Source organism: Charadrius vociferus, unplaced genomic scaffold (assembly GCF_000708025.1).
Source record: "Charadrius vociferus isolate BGI_N301 unplaced genomic scaffold, ASM70802v2 scaffold161, whole genome shotgun sequence".
NCBI classification, from domain to species: Eukaryota; Metazoa; Chordata; class Aves; order Charadriiformes; family Charadriidae; genus Charadrius; species Charadrius vociferus.
Genome location: NW_009646928.1, coordinates 2,378,190 through 2,394,293, shown reverse-complemented (window position 1 = coordinate 2,394,293; position 16,104 = coordinate 2,378,190). Strand labels below are relative to the sequence as shown.

The window sequence follows — 16,104 nt, the reverse complement described above, 5'->3', positions numbered from 1 at the left end:
GGAGTTACTCACAAGCTTCTGCAACTCCTTCTCATGGGTACTACTTATTAGATTCCCCAAAGCATTTGTGGCATGCTGCAGTCCTCAGAGTATTTGTGTCCTTTTTTAGCAAACAGAAAATTTTCGAGTGTGTAGACTACAGAAATGAAATTATTTCAGTCACAGTGGCAGCCTCATTCCTTGTTGTGCTATAGGAGGATTATTCCTTCATCAATACATGCTTTTTATTAATGGCAGCTTCTTGTATTTTTCAGTGAGAGAAGTTGAAACTACTGAGTGGTTCTTATTTACCTTTGTGGCTAAACAGCAGCACTCAGCATTAGCGGTCATTTCCTGTCCTCCAAGATGCACTGCTGCCTCTTCCAATTCATGCAGAAATTCACACAGAAATCCCATTACAAACCACTACTACTATCTGTTTGCTACAACTAATTAGTGCCGCATGTGAAATATAGTGCAGGTCCCCCACACTCAGGAGTTCTTTTGAAAGAAGCAAATCTTTATGTACCATTTCTGATGTATCTGACCATTTTACATATAGAACATTTGATTTCATCGGGAAAGTTGCCTAATCAGGATCTCTCTAAGGTGGTTGCCATGGCTGCTCCTCGGTGTCATTCAGGTGGTTTCATAGCGCTTCCATCCTTTGTATGTTTCAGTCCTCCAGCCAGAACCATTGTTCAGTCCCTGTTTAGTGAGGATGTACCCTTCAGTAGACAGTACAACAGCATTTTATGTTGATTTGTACTTCTCTGAAGCGTTTATTTTGGGCATTTGTTGCATTTAGCTGTCCTTTTTATCTTCTCTCTGTAGGCCTGGCCAGAGAACTGTAGATGACTTAGAAATTATACATGAAGAACTTCTTCACATTAAGGCCTTATCTCATCTTTCTACCACAGTAAGTATTTTTAAAAATATAACTTATCACCAAAAGGGGGATTGAATTTTGACTTCTGGTATTTTATTAGAGTTGGAGCGCCTACAACCCTTTCTATTTATACTTACTGTGCAAATAAGTTATTCCTAACTGTGAGGACCACCCAAGCACTATGCAGATGTAGGTTGTCTTTTGGATATCAGATATAATTCTCTTCATGTGTTTCTGCACAGCCCCTGCCTCACTTACTTGGCACAGGTGCCTCCGTCTGGGTCCATATCTGAGTTTAAATTAAGGTGCATACAATCTGACCTGACACCTGGGACCGTGACCCTAAAGAATTTTGCAGAATAGATGTCTGACATTTGAACTATAGGAAGTCTTGGCTTGAACCAGGAGGAGGAATTACACAGTGCAGAAAGGTGTACGTGCAGTGCTGGCTGGTTGGAGTTTGGCCCTAGAGTGAAAGAAACCTCATCAGACACCTTCTCTCTGAGTGGGCAAGAACAATGCAGAGGACCAAGAATAAATGAAATAGAGAAAATGCCTGGAGGAGAGAATGCGACTGTTTAAAGTCTCACCATCGTTGACACGCTGTGTAGGCAACTGAAACAAGCTTTATGGGGTAGCAGCAAGATGTGGATGCTTTCAGAAGAAGAAAGCTGGTCAGAAAGTAATTTATGTGTGACAGTAGCTTCTTTGGAAGCTCTTGATCTTTTCAGTAATTCTCAAGTTACTTGGGCAGATGCAGCTAATTATGAAGCTGCATTACAGAAAGATAGTACTCTGTGGAAACGTGTAGCACCTGAGCAGTGTTTTTCAAAAAAAACATTGAGTTGGTAACAGAACTAAGAGGGAACAGCCAGCCAAAATCGTTAAGCATCTCTGGGATGTAGGAAAAAAGTATTTATAGAAAGACTTCTGTAAGATCCAGAAATTACCCTTTTCAAATCAAACAAAAGAAGCTACCCAAGACAGATACTGAGAGGGAGTGGAGAACACTCTTAATACTACAGACATAACCCAGAACAAAAAAATCAGAAACACAAAATATTTCCAGCTCAGACTTGAGGTCAGAATCCGCAGCAAGTAGCATATAGAACAAGGATGGGAAATGTTACAAACTGCAAGAAATACTTGGCATTTTGAAGAATTGCAGTTGATTCTATGGTTTTAGTAAGAATTTGGAAATGCCAGCCTATTACATGCAGCATGAACTAAAGCAGAGCACGGAAACCATGACTTGCTTAGAGGAAATCTTCAGAGGAGCAACAGACAGCAGTGAGCCTATGAACCAGAAGATTAATGATCAATTGACTTGAAAGCAAATGGAATGTTTATTCATTTAAGCAAGGCATAATTCCTAAAGTAATAAGTTTTCTAGATATGCCATGAGCAGCAGGAAGTAAAATGGATAAAACTCAAGTCACGTGGTGATGAACTAATCCCTGCTAGAGAAGCCTGTGAAGTTAATACATGAATGAAAAACAATTATATAATTAAGTGTTAAAACCAAATCAAATTCTTGGCTTCATTGAGAGGATTCATTCACTGCAGAGGCAAATGACTGAAATAACTGAGAAGACATCTGAGGACGTACATGGATAGGAACACTTTCTACAATGTGCAGAACAGTGCTAATGGGGTTGTATTTCCTGTCCTTACGAAAGGTCATTGCCTTCAGGCAGAGGTTATAAAAGAGTTTGGTGAGCTAATTGTTACAGAAATTACAGGCCTGTGAGTGCCTTCACTGGTCACTGTACTAAAAAAAAACTGTCCAAACACTTCTATTTATCCCTCCTTTTCTCCAAACTGCAAACAGGGAGTGCTTTGCACTGGCTGTCGGGAAGGAGTTCTGGGAGGGGCGGGTGGTGTGGTATGTTTGTGTGTGGTGTCTGAGCAAAGGTTGGGTGGGTGCCTTTAGCGCATCAGAGCCTGAATTTGTCCACCCATCTTAGGAGATACAGCCACCAGACTCCCATCTGGGTTGTGTCCAGAATTTGAGAGTTCCTCCCCAGGTTTTTCTTCATGGCCTAAAATTTGTTTCGATTTAAACAGCTGGGAAAATGGTGTGAAAATACTACTAATAAGTATATGCTGTACACAGCTTTTGATCTGTCTTTGGCATGGTTCATTTACATGGTAGTACCTCTGAAACATGGATTGTCACCAATTGATGTTCAAACAAGCAAAACAAGAATCCCACTGCTTGGAAATTGGCCTCCAAGTCCTTGGAGACTTGTGGTTGTACGAAGAGAGGGATAAAGCACATAGGAAAACTCAGGATAGTATGAGGGTCCTAGGGCTGCTACTATTTCATGAAAGTATCACTAATAGTGTTTTACAGTGAGAAAAAGCGATTTTAAACAGTGTCTCACTAGAGGCAACTGCCCAGTCAGTTGTAAGAGCTAATCACACCAGAGTAATACAAACCCAGTGAGGAGCAGGCTGACACCAAGGGCAGTGTTGCATTCTTCAGTTCTGGAAGGGGTAGTGAGCTGGACATTTTGCCTGGGAAGCTGTCAGGCGTGGAGGGACCTCAGCAGGACCAGATGGCTGTGCCTCACAGCTCGACGCAGCAGCAGTGGCCAGACTTACGTCAATAAGGGGAAGGGTACTGATTTCTCAGGGAAGAACAGGAGTAGCACAGAGCCCCATGGAGTACTTGGCAGTTGCTGGTTATTTTCAGTAATAGATCAGCTATTACCGTTTGAAATTTTCCATCATGTTAATGTTCATTGTTAATGATGACTTCTCATGTGTGTGTGTGTGTATGAAGAAAGACGTGGAGACTTGTATCTTAAAGATGCTCTTGTCTAAGCCATTTGGAGCCAGGAAATGTAGGGGCTCATGTTCTGTAAAGCCAATCAGTAGGAAATACGACATCAAGTGCAGCAGACCATTGTCTGGCTGTGTGATCTGAATGAGTGCTGAACGATGCAACGGGAAGGAAAGCAGCGACTGGGATATATTATGTGACTTCCTTTCACCAGGAAGAATAAGATACATATAAAAACTATAATCTCTCTCTCTTTATTTTAAGGTAAAGCGAGAATTAGCAGGTGTCCTCATTTTTGAGTCACATCCCAAAGCAGGAACGGTCTGTAAGTAAATGAAATCCTGTCAGATCTTCTTCTTCATCTGTGGCATGAACATTTAAATTCTTAATGTTTAAATGACAAGAGCAGGACTTGGATGCACTCTTCAAAATTGACTGTCACCCAGTGTTTAAAACCTGAGGTAATAGCTGTTGGCTTAGTCTGTTGCTGATTGCAGGGACAGTACCAAAATCAATTCTATATCCTTGGTATCACCTACGATTTGGGTGTGGTTTTATCTAGAATTTTGGGTTGGACCAATCTCTATTTAAAACGTGTTTCAATATTATCTTTGTGTTAAAAAAAAAAATCTTGCTGCACAAAATAAAGGTTTTAAGATGTTAGATTACTCATTCTTGTTTATATCGAGTTTTAGCAAATGAATGTCAAATTTGCAGCCACTAGAGAACTGGGTTAGAACATGGTGCTACTGGTGGGATCCAAAGCTGTGTGTTGATTAGTAATTGATAACCTGACATGTATCGATAAAGTAGTTGTTGCAATTGTCATAGAAAAGAAAAGCACCTTTCACATCAGTGTAATAAAATAACTACTATATGGGTGTGGGTTTTTTTTTTGTATAATCTGAAGGCAATTGCTTTTAAAATTGTAGTATGCCCTTTTTCAAGGTAGACATTAATATGACTGCAGTAGAGGTACCTTGAATTCTATTGAGTGCAGAGTCTGGCCCATTTATATTTTGAATAACTATTTTCTCACCATAAAATCTTTTCTCTCTCTTGTAGTATTTAATCAGGGAGAAGAAGGTACTTCTTGGTACATTATCTTAAAGGGATCGGTAAACGTAGTCATTTATGGCAAGGTATCTTTTTCAGAAGCATTTTTATATGATTCTTATTATTTAAATTGTAAGAGTAAACTTTGAAGGAATATTGTTTAATTTAGAGCAAAATTTCTTTGGCTGAGGAAACAAATTGAATGTAATTTTATTAAGAAATGATCCAGTGGTTTCACTGATTATACTTCCAGTTGATTGCTGTGTAATTTTTTGATATATTACACACTTTCTGAATATAATTCAGCAGAGTTACATCAGTAACTTTAGGACAAAGTAATTTGCTGGAATTTGGTGAATTGCCAGATTTCTGTCTCACGGAGGTTTTTGCTCTGTCCCTTTACCACCATATTCTCTTGCATTGTATGACTAACTTTTCTCATGCACGTCAGGCATGTCTGACAGAAGCACTGCTTTGTGAGTAGTCATTCTCAGGTGCGATGAACCCCTCCCAAATTTACTCCAGCTCTTCATTTTAATTAAGCTATAGACTGAAAAGCATCTCTATTAAATTTCCTGTTTATGAGAGAGATTTTTCAAGGCAAAAAATAGGACTTTAGTACACAGCAATGCCTTGAGTGTTTAAAAATCCCTACTTCCTGTTATGGTTTGAAGAACCGACAACAATTGTATTGTCGTTTAGACAATTATTCTGTCACCCAATGACCCCCCCTTCACCCAGGAAGGGGAATCGCGAAAAACAAGGAAACCCGGGGGTTTAAATATTTAATCAAATAAGACTAAATAATTAACATTAATAATACTAAAGAATCAATATTCATCCTGATACCAATATAAAATATCCAAGGATTATACTCAGCCAGTTGTATCAGTAGGAAGCTGTGCACTCCCAGCAGTGGACAGCAAATGTTGGACATTGCGAGCACTTCGGCTGCAGGAAGAAGGAAAGGACCCAGCTGTCTGGCACCAGGGCAAGAAGTTCTCAGGATTGCAGCCATCGAGGAAGAGAGAGAACTCCTCAGCAAACTTTCTAATTTATATCGAATGTGTCGTTCATGGTATGAAATAATGCTGTTGGCCAGCTTGGGTCAAATGCTCAGGTCTCGCTCCTCCTCATCCCTGCAGCTGGCTAACTCGAAAATACTGAGACCTTGAAACCTGCCTACCATAGCTGGATATGAAGTAAATATTTTCACAAATTCAGACACTAGAGTCTTCTAAAAGTACAATTTTCCCAAGCATTAGAAGAGACTTTACTGAAAAGTAAAATTACTGACAGAGAAGTTAGTCCCATGTTGCTCAAACCAGGATATTTCCCTATTGATTTCTCATTCAGTGACGGAGAATCGTCTATTCTGAACACCACGTATTTCACCAAAATCTAGCGTAGCAGCCCTGATGTTAAGTCTGTTTCTAAATAACCCATATTTAGCTACATTTTTTATGTCACTGGGTGGACCAGATCCTCTGTTACTATGAATTGGAGTAAATGGAGCACTGCTGATTTACACCAGCTGAGGATGTGGTGTTATATGTTATTTCTGCAAACTTGATCTTACTTTTTAGGGCCTCTATAAATAAAAAACAAACAACTCAACAACTTTCTGTCTTCAGCAGGGCTAGAAGAGTCCTTCAAGCAGAATGTAATTTCAGAGAACAAGCCAATTCTTTTCTATTCTTGCCTTTCTTTAGTAATAGTAATAACCAGCTATCAAGTATTGTTTCCTAGTCATTATTTTGGCTGTTGATTTCCTGCCAAATAGATTTGTTTTGGTATTTTATTGTGAAGTCCGGTATTTGTACAAGGACTTTCAATAGAATCCAGAGTAATGATGGGTTTCTGCATGTAAATGTTTTGCTCTGTGCAGGGTGTGGTATGTACTCTACACGAAGGAGATGATTTTGGCAAGCTAGCGCTTGTGAATGATGCTCCCAGAGCAGCATCCATTGTTCTGCGTGAAGACAACTGCCATTTCTTGAGAGTAGACAAGGAGGACTTCAACAGGATCCTTAGGGTAAGAGTGGGAAGGGCTGCCCCGACAGCGTGATCTCAGAACTTTCAAATTTTTCTGGAGTCTGTCTTATTTCTGTGGATATATTGATGTTGATAACCTTGTTTGAAGTGTCCCTAATTGCAGAACAGAGATCTGACAGTCTAGAAGATCAAGTAAAGACTATGTTAATCATCTTTCCTCTTTCTCTGTTCCTAGCTCAGCCGTGAAAATGGGACCAAAGAGAATCTTTTGTCTCTTACATTTCTGTGGTCTAGAATTTGCCAAGTGCTCAGTTTTTCCTTATACAGTCCAGGATTTCTGGGTGATCTTCCATCCAAATATTGAACAAAACAAGATCACCCGTTCTCCCAGATAGGTCAGTGTCAGGTACCTTAAACTCAATAGTTTCAAGGCAGAATCAAGTGGCAAATTAAATAAGCTACAGGTAAATACACAGATGTCTTTATCAGAGAGTCTAGAAAGATATTCCCAGACTCATTGTAGTTATTCACGTTAGGGCAAATGTGTTCCAAAGTCCAGCTGTAATTCTATAAATACAGGCTGTTTGGCAATCATTCATAGTATAGGAAGTCAAACCCAATATCATCGAGTATTCAAATGTATACATGCCCAGTATTGCAGCAATAAAACAAGTCCAGACAGAGTACTCTGTTAGAAAAATGACATAAGGTTATGTTTACTGTACAAATGGGAACAAGGATCCCATTGACAGTAAGGTTGGGTTGGCCATGGAGACTCCCAACTGATTTAGCTTTGGTCAATACTTCAAAGATCACAGTCTGTAGTCTTACTGATTTTCATCTATGTTATTTGAATGCACATTTTATTTAATTCTTTTTTTCTTTTTCTGCTATGATCTGGTAGTAGAAAATGAAAAGTTTCCTGACCGTTTACTGAGCTATTTTTAAGTGCCATTTTCTTTTCTTTTTTTTTTTTTTTAAAGAGAAAAGTCAGATTACAGATAATAATGTTCATATATAAGTGGGGATAGAGATTACATTTAATATGGAGAGTTTCGGGGAGGGACTCTGTTTTTTGGCAAACATTTTTTCCTTTGACATAGCCAGAGGTGTTTCACATGGTTCTTGCTCTAGTTCCTCCCACAATTCTCTGCCTCTTCCCCCAGTGCCAGTGCTTCCCTCTTGATTCTACCTGTGAGAAAAGCAGAATAAAGACAGATAAATACAGTGGAAAAGAACCAACCTCAGAGTCTTTTGTGTTTGAAAGTCGTGCGCTTTTTCAGAGTAACTAATCAGCCAAATCAGGTGCAATTACTTTATTAAAAGTAACTTGTCTTGCAGGATGTGGAAGCAAATACAGTAAGACTCAAAGAACATGACCAAGATGTCTTGGTGTTGGAGAAGATCCCAGCAGGAAACAGAGTTTCTAATCAAGGAAATTCACAGCCTCAGCACAAGTATGTTTTCATTCAATAGTGCAAATGTCAGACAATGATTAACCTTTTCATATGGTATTATTATCCAAACAATAGCATATTCCCCCTTTCTATGGAAGAATGCAGTGTATATAAAGTTTTCTTTTTCTTAATCATCATCTGATCACATGCCCCATGCTGGATATTATAACCATTTTCAGCAGCACACCAGTTCTATGTCTTTACACAATAATTCTCTAAAGATTTCGCTGTAAATTCTTATCTCATGTAATAGCTTTTAAATAGACTGCACATGGAGAATGCTGAAACCCTATTAAGCTGAGCTACTGTGAAAAGATGTGAGGAAAATACATTGTTTTACTGTTAAGTACAGATATTTTCATTTTGGATTTTGAGCTCTGGATTCTAATAAGAGTTTGCTAGGTACAATTTATATGCAAAACGAAGATCTCATGAAATGAAAGTCACACATCTTATCTTACAGAATAGGTTTGCACTGTAATAACAATATTCATCATATTTTCTTTACTTTCTCACTGAGAGGGAAAAAGTACAATTCTGTTTGGATACTACTGTGATAAGAGTAGAGTGAGGCTATTGTCATTCCAAATGTTGGTAAAACCCCTAAAAGCTTTGTAAATGTGTTATTTGTAAATGGATGCACAATTTTCTTCAGAAATGCTTGAACAAGTCCAGCAAAATAAGCACCAAGAAGTTCTGAATCCTTTACCCTGGCTTTACTTTCTTTCAAAGAAAGACCTAATTTACTGTGAGGTATTTTGGGTACAGTGTTTATCTGATCTGGGTTTTCATATACCTATTTTATCTGCAAAAGTGAATAGGAAGATTTGTAAAGATCTATGAAGGGTTGAATAAACGATTCCTTGTATTTTATATACAGATTTCACATATTTAAAAAACTGATGTTTTATCTTTCACTTGATCTATTAGAAAAACAAATTACGCTACCAGGAAAACATGTACTCTTACAACAATTGTTTTTCATCTAAACAAGGGGAACTTGACTGCAGCCAGTGGATTTGCATCAGCAACTGCCATGCACAGCAGCTTGGTCATAGATTTAAATCCATTTTCTTGGGTCTGATATATTTTTCTTGCTGTCAAAAGTGAAAGTTTCATTTAAACATATTCCAAACACTACCTTCCTTGCAAACTCTTTGCACCAGCATTATTTGTATTGTTTAACATTTTCTTGTTAAGAATTTGATAAAAATAGCTTAGAGACATTTATGGGCCCTGGTTAAGTTAGGCTGTATTTTAGAGCTTACGTTCCAGGAATATTTTCAGGTAAAGCTCAGAATTTCATTCCTGTAAATATTTTATGCATTTGGTCAGTTTTTGAGTGCAATCTATGTGCCAGCAAGGGTGCTTTTGCTGATAACAATCACAAATAGACATAAGTTACACAAAAAAGGAAGCTACCTTGAAAGTTCACTGCCTGATTTTCAGCAGTCAGATTACTTTGTTAATAGTGTGTTGGCAGTGTCTTTTTGTTCAAAATCTTTTGAAGTGAGTTCAGTGGTTTTGAAAATGATAATTTTTTGTTTCTTTTGTTAGTAAATAGAGTAAGTGGCTACATTTATGCTTGAGAGTCCAAATTGAAGTTACGGGTGTATTCTGATTTCCAGAATGTGTTACTGGAATGTCTTAGTTGAGCGTTCAGTACTTTTGAAAATCACTGTGCCCAGAAGAGCAGCTTAACAGGGACCTCTTCTTAAAGGGTTGCTGCTTTGCCCTTACTTGAGTAGCTTACATCTCTGATACTTCCTCAGATGAGCTGCCTTTTGGGCTTTGCTCCTAAGCAGGTACTTAGCATTTACACTAGAGAAATGTTCTGCATCCAAAAGTTGTTCCCTGAGATATCCAGTCAACCAACAAACTAATTTTCTTCATCTTAGTCTTGGGGAAAACTTCACTGTGGGAGCAGATCCTCTCAGTTGCGGTTTGGATTCTACCGCCTCCTCTACTGAGGAGACATAGCTCCTACATAGCTCCCCGAGCCATGCTTTCAAACAGTGACAGTTTCGCTTCGAAGGACTAGCTCTGAAGTTCTCGCTCCCAAGATCTAACTCTTTATGGGTGATCACACTCATGCAGGATGAATTCAGTAGCCCTGCAAGTCACTTCACTGTTCATTTTCACTTTCATATTCAGAGTACAGCAACCTGTGATTTCTCTGCTTCACTCACTTAGATACTTGGTTAGTATCTCTGCGAGAATGTGCACTGGCTTAACAAGTGTTTGTGTTCTTGGGACATCAATACAGTTCTTCCAAAGAGGTTGGCAGGTAAAAGAACTGTGACGGTCAGTGCTCAAAGTGAGGAGGAGCTCCCAGGAGCTCAGCTCCACCACTTATTTCTCAGCAGGAGCAGAGTATCTTCACTTCTCGGGGTTTTTTCTTTCTTTCTTTCTTTCTTTTTTTTTTTAAAGTTTCATACTTTATCAGTTGGATTCAAAAAAAAAAAAAGAAGAAAAAAAGATGCAAAGATTGAAAGAAAGGAGGGAAAGATTAAAAAATCCAATCTGCAAGAAAAGAAAAAAGAGACGACAGGACAAGTTTAGCAATATCGTATGATATTCTGCTGGTACTGAAAATCTTGCTGGTGTTTTTGCATGAGACAGAAAACTCTGACTATTGCACTAGTTCTCTCACCTCCCTGAATTTACTCCAGGAAATGGTACAATCCCAAGTTTATCCATTTGAAAAACTTTCATACTTCAGCTATCTAAAGCATTGCGCAAATTTGAAGGTACAGTGTGTTGTTTCATTATCTGCCCCCATCTTCTCAGACCAACCCCTGTCAGTGATGCTGAAGGAAATTGGTTCCTTGCTCTGACACTGATAGACACCAGTTCTCTTTTCATGCTCATAGTAAGTCTGTTAAGACCCTCTAATGACTGCAATTTGCTATCATTACTGAGATATTTATTCTCAGTAGAGGAGTATTTCTGATTGCACTTCCCAAGGTTTGCACCAGTGCAGCTCTGCTGATTGCGGTGTAACTGTGGTGATGTTTTACTGGAGTACTTGTCGGGGAGGGGGCCATCTGTTGTCTCACACTCAGTGGGTAGGGTTGCAAGTATTATTGCTCCCATTTTACAGGGGGGAAGACAACAAAGATTGTGAATGGTTTGGTCCTAAGCCACACAGAGATTCTGGTCAGAGCAGGTATTTGTACTCTGGCATTCATCAGTCCTGGTCTTCTCACTGGTACACAACTGTTTCTCGATTAGCTGTTTTGCCTATGAGACATTTACTGCTTCTTTCCCTCCCTCAGGTATATTGTGATGTCAGGAACCCCAGAGAAAATTTTAGAGCACTTTCTAGAAACTATGCGCCTTGAAGCAACTTTAAATGAAGCAACAGGTATCTACATGACAAAGGCTGTGTTATTATTACTGCATAAAATGGTCTTGGTGGTGGAACACTGCAATGTGATGCTTTGAAAAGCAGCTAGTGGTAGTTTTTCCCAGAATAAGAACTGCCCGCTGCTCTGAAACAACCCCGAGAAATCCTAGGAAATCCAGAATTAAAGATAACAATTTCCTGCTCCTTGCCCACTCTATTGTATTTGTACTTTCAGTTCAGAGTAGAACAGCAAGATCTCAAAAGGTGGCGGTCATGACTTTAATTAGGCACAACTGTAAGGCCAGGACAGAGCATGCATTATCAGCTGGTGATAATGGTACTCGTACTTCTCGATGTGGATGTCACTCAGTACTGTGAACTAGCTTGATACCTCCAGCCATTGCATTATGCTAGTATAAGTATTCCTGAATTTTCATATCCATATCACATTTAAAGTATAAAAATTTAAATTACTTGTCTGTGATACCTTCCCATGTGCAGGGAGAGAATTGTTGCTTAAAAGAGAAGAACTCAGCACACAATGGGCCAAGTCCCAAGAATGCAGGTTGCTACAGCTGCACTTAATACGCTGCTTTTCATTAGTGTAGAGAGAACAGAGAATTTACACCTAGGGGTATAGATATTTGTTGACTTACTATTTGTAAGTATTTTAATTTTTAAAGAGAGTCAGGCACAAAAAATTCCTCCTAATTATGATATGCAGAGACTTTTATATTAAGCTACATAATGTTGCTTCAGCAAGTTCTTTTTACATTGCAGATGTCTAAGAATTATATATTCAAAGTTGTTCTTAAATCCAGTTAATCTGTTACAAACCTCATAGTATTGGAGAAGCCTGTATAGTGGTCTATAAATGGTGGAAGAATTGAAAGATTACAGAAATGCTTTTGTGGTGTGTGTTTTAACCACTTTTAAGAATAAAAATGATCCTTTTCCTAGATACCTGTTTATTAGGATTACAAGCAGAATATTGTTCTCTAAGCCTGCAAGTATATAATCACAAGTTTACTATTCACAGTATGCATGTATTATACATTTTTTGAAAACAAATTATTTTTTAAATCTTTTAAAAATTTTCCCCAAAACATCAAATGACAAGATTATACCTATATCCTAATGGGATACAAAATCTTGTAATTCAGAAACAAAGCTATTTTTAGGATATAGAAGCTCAGAGAGCTGGAAAATCCAATTTTTAGTTTATTAATTTCTTTAAGAACACTTTAAATCCACTTTGCTCTGGCTATTACACACAGAAAATGTCCCACCCTTCCCGAGGTCAGTTTTGTCAACTGAGAGATATTTTCATATATGAATTGTGGTGGAAGCAATGATGTAATATTACATTACACCGTTATCTCCCGATATTTTTTCTGACATCCCTTCCTTACAGGGCTTTTAAATGTTTGTCTTATCTCAAAAGTTGCATTGTAGAAATGATAATCCAGGGTGTTGTGTTTATTGTTTCTCATTGATTCCATGTAAGACTTGCAGAGTTTAAAAGTAAAATAAAGTTTATTCTCGCTGCCAAACTTACTCTGGCCTCTGCAGCCAGGCTTTATAAATCCTTCTTGTCACAAACATAAAGGTAAGGCAAACTGGGATTTACACCAGTGCTGTCACAGATAATTTTAACAGAAAAAAATAGCCTGCTATTTTTTCCAGAGAAAATGTCAATCAATACGTTGAACAATTTGTTCATATGTTTTAATGTAAAAGTAGCATCTGTGATACTTTGAATCAAAATAAAACCAGAAATTTGACTGTCCATTTACCTCTTTTAGGCCTTCTGCTTATTGCTAGGAAATCAGCAAAGAATTATATTATTTGCCTTCTCCTGTGTAGTATATACTAAACGTGCTTTCTGGTATTGTAGTTCCCTAAAGCCAAATGCAGCAGCAGTTCTCAGGTACCCAGGTGTGGCAGGCCTGATTGTTCTTAGTCTAAAATCAGTTGTAGAGAGGTATATCCAAATATTTCACTTCAGTACAGTTGGTGGGTTTTTTGCTGTGCCAAATTTCCCTTTGACACAGGCAAATGCCTGTTAACGTAAGTGCAATAAAATTCATGCAGACAAGAATAAAAGCTTAATATTTCAGCTCATATTTGTTCGTTCCCCATTTTCATACTTAATGCCTGCAAACAAAGTGCAAAAAGACCCCTTTATTATCTGCAGAGGGCTAATAAGATATTGTAGCTGAAAGAAAACTCATCCTTGTGATCCCCAAGCTGTTTGCAGGGGCTTAATTGACTGTTTTCTCTCTTCTCGTTTCACAGATTCTGTTTTAAATGATTTCATTATGATGCACTGTGTTTTTATGCCAAATAGTCAGCTCTGCCCAGCCTTGATGGCACAATATCCTTTTGTAAGGGAAAAGTTACATGCCTCTAACAGCTATCCCTATCTGTGATAAGACTGAAGCTTCTCTCGCTCAGGAAGTACATCGCGTTTCCTGGAGGCTGTACCTTCTGGGTAGGTTCTTGGTGTCTGACTAACAGCTGTCCGTAGCTCAACAACTCTGAAATGGATAGTGTATACCCATGATGAGATACAGTCCCCGAGCATGAAAACTCTGTTTTTCCTGTGATGATTACTATTCCAAGGGAAAGAAATATACTGTCCCTCCACCAGATAAGGGAAATTACATAAAAGTTTGGGTTACTCTTCCTGTATCCTTTCTGTCTTTTTTTTTTTTTTTTCTGAACTACAGCATCTAGATTTTAACTTAGATCATTACATTTTGGTGATTTCAATGGTCCACTTCATAGATTACAAGCAGCAAACTGCCTCAAGCAAAAGAGTGCCTAAACTAGTAGAATAATGAGTAAGTAGCTCCTAGGTGATGTCATAACAGTTATGAATAAAAATCACAATCTATAATAATAGTCCATAGCAGATGTTAACAAACTGCAGGAAACTTAAATTGCATGTGAATGCCTAGGAGTTGAAAGCTTACAGTGGATAGCATCGAGAGCTGGAGGTGATTCTTGTACTGTTTACATGTTTTACAGAAGGAGTCTGTGAAACGTCCATCAATCAGTTACTGGCAGGTCATTTAGTTTGGGGAGCTGTTGGGCACTGAGAGTTTTCCTTGTGCGCAGTGACTCGAAGCTATCAAGTGACTGGGAGCATTAAATAAACGTATAATGTTTTCTGTTTTATAGAGTTCTGACAGGGGTATAATAACTTCAATTCCCTATTTATTTTTTTAGAATCAGATTGGTGTGAAAGTGTGCTTTCCTTGAAGCTCAGCAGGGCGAGTGACATCTGGGAAAGCTAACACCCTGAAACCACAAAATAGAGCATCGTGTCCTTTTCTGGCAAGCTTGAGAATCCATTTGTGTTACTCCAAGCAAAGACAGTAATTGTTTTGAAAACCTTTGGACCCATAAAACTGGTCTGCAGAAAATTGTTCGTATACCTGAAACAAAGACATTTTCCAAAACCACATAGTTTTGGATATCAAACGTATTATGAAATGCTGTTGCTGACAGCTTTGAGAGGGGAAGAAAAGGACAGCACTTTCTATGTTTGGGTTTGTTTTTTTTTCTGATTTATCTAGCTCTTATTGTTCAATCGGCCTACTTGAGACTCGGGCTTGTGTATCCTCAGTTTTAATAGTATACCTCTGATATCCAACAACTGAGAAAATCAGATGCATAAGCAAAATGTACCTCATTGTTCATAGGGGAAAAGCTTTTCTGAAGATCAAAGTGATAGTGGCACTTATGTGTATGTATTCACTTGTGATGAAATCTATTCTGGAGAGGAGGCTAAGACCATGGTCTTAAGTGGGTCATGGCAGGCATCGTGCTAATTCTTTTCAGAGAGGAGGAGGAGGGCTGGAAGTAACTGGTATCCCACTGCTTTAGTGTCAGCTTTTCCTAGAGCTGAATTATTGTTTATTTGGTCCATTCTGAATATGGAAAATCAAACTGTGCTCTGTTGATTGTACCATTGAAATTTATTGTTAGAGTTGAAAGGCTGCTAAAAAAGCTTATCTTTTTTAGCAAAATCATTCTACAAAAATGTTTGCCGGTGCTGTGAGACTAAGGAGAGATTAGTTATGCTCAGTGAGGAAACTAAAACAGAAAAAGAAAAAGAAGAAAGGTGATTCAGTCAGAGACACTGGTTTTGCTCCAGCTCCCAATTTTGAATCAATATAAGTCTATTTTCCTACACCCACTTAGGATAACACTTTAGCTGGCAGCATGCAAGTATGAGTAGAGCTAGACCACAGTAGTGCTTTCAAATATAGTACAAGGTATAAATTATTTGGGTTTTCACTTCTTTTACAGGGACATTTTCTTGTCTGTAAGTTGTTTAATCCTGAAAGGAACGGACAGGTACACCATTCCAGCTAAGTAACATTATTGCTTGCTGTGGATTCGGTGTTTGTATTGTGCTGTCCCTTGGCACACCATTTTTTTTTTTAGTCATTAAAGTGTATGGATCCGGGAATATCAAGGAAATCACATACTTCTTTTTTATAGGGAAGCAAAGGACATGCTCCCCTGTCCTGGATCAGGACAGCAGCCCTGTGTGTGGGACCAAGGCCCCTGTTTCCCT

The 16,104-nt window shown here is 38.4% G+C and overlaps 1 protein-coding gene across 3 annotated transcripts in view; it reads left to right on the top strand.

The window, feature by feature from the left end:
• The window catches only part of RAPGEF4 (Rap guanine nucleotide exchange factor (GEF) 4), a 142,989-nt gene that overhangs the window by 96,725 nt on the left and 30,160 nt on the right, over positions 1-16,104 (top strand). For all 3 annotated transcript variants that reach the window (XM_009894545.1, XM_009894543.1, XM_009894544.1), the window contains 7 exons: positions 814-898; positions 3,921-3,981; positions 4,722-4,798; positions 6,601-6,747; positions 8,049-8,164; positions 11,443-11,531; positions 13,812-13,890. In XM_009894545.1, the coding sequence (XP_009892847.1) occupies positions 814-898; positions 3,921-3,981; positions 4,722-4,798; positions 6,601-6,747; positions 8,049-8,164; positions 11,443-11,531; positions 13,812-13,890 (654 nt within the window). The remainder of the gene's footprint in view (positions 1-813; positions 899-3,920; positions 3,982-4,721; positions 4,799-6,600; positions 6,748-8,048; positions 8,165-11,442; positions 11,532-13,811; positions 13,891-16,104) is intronic.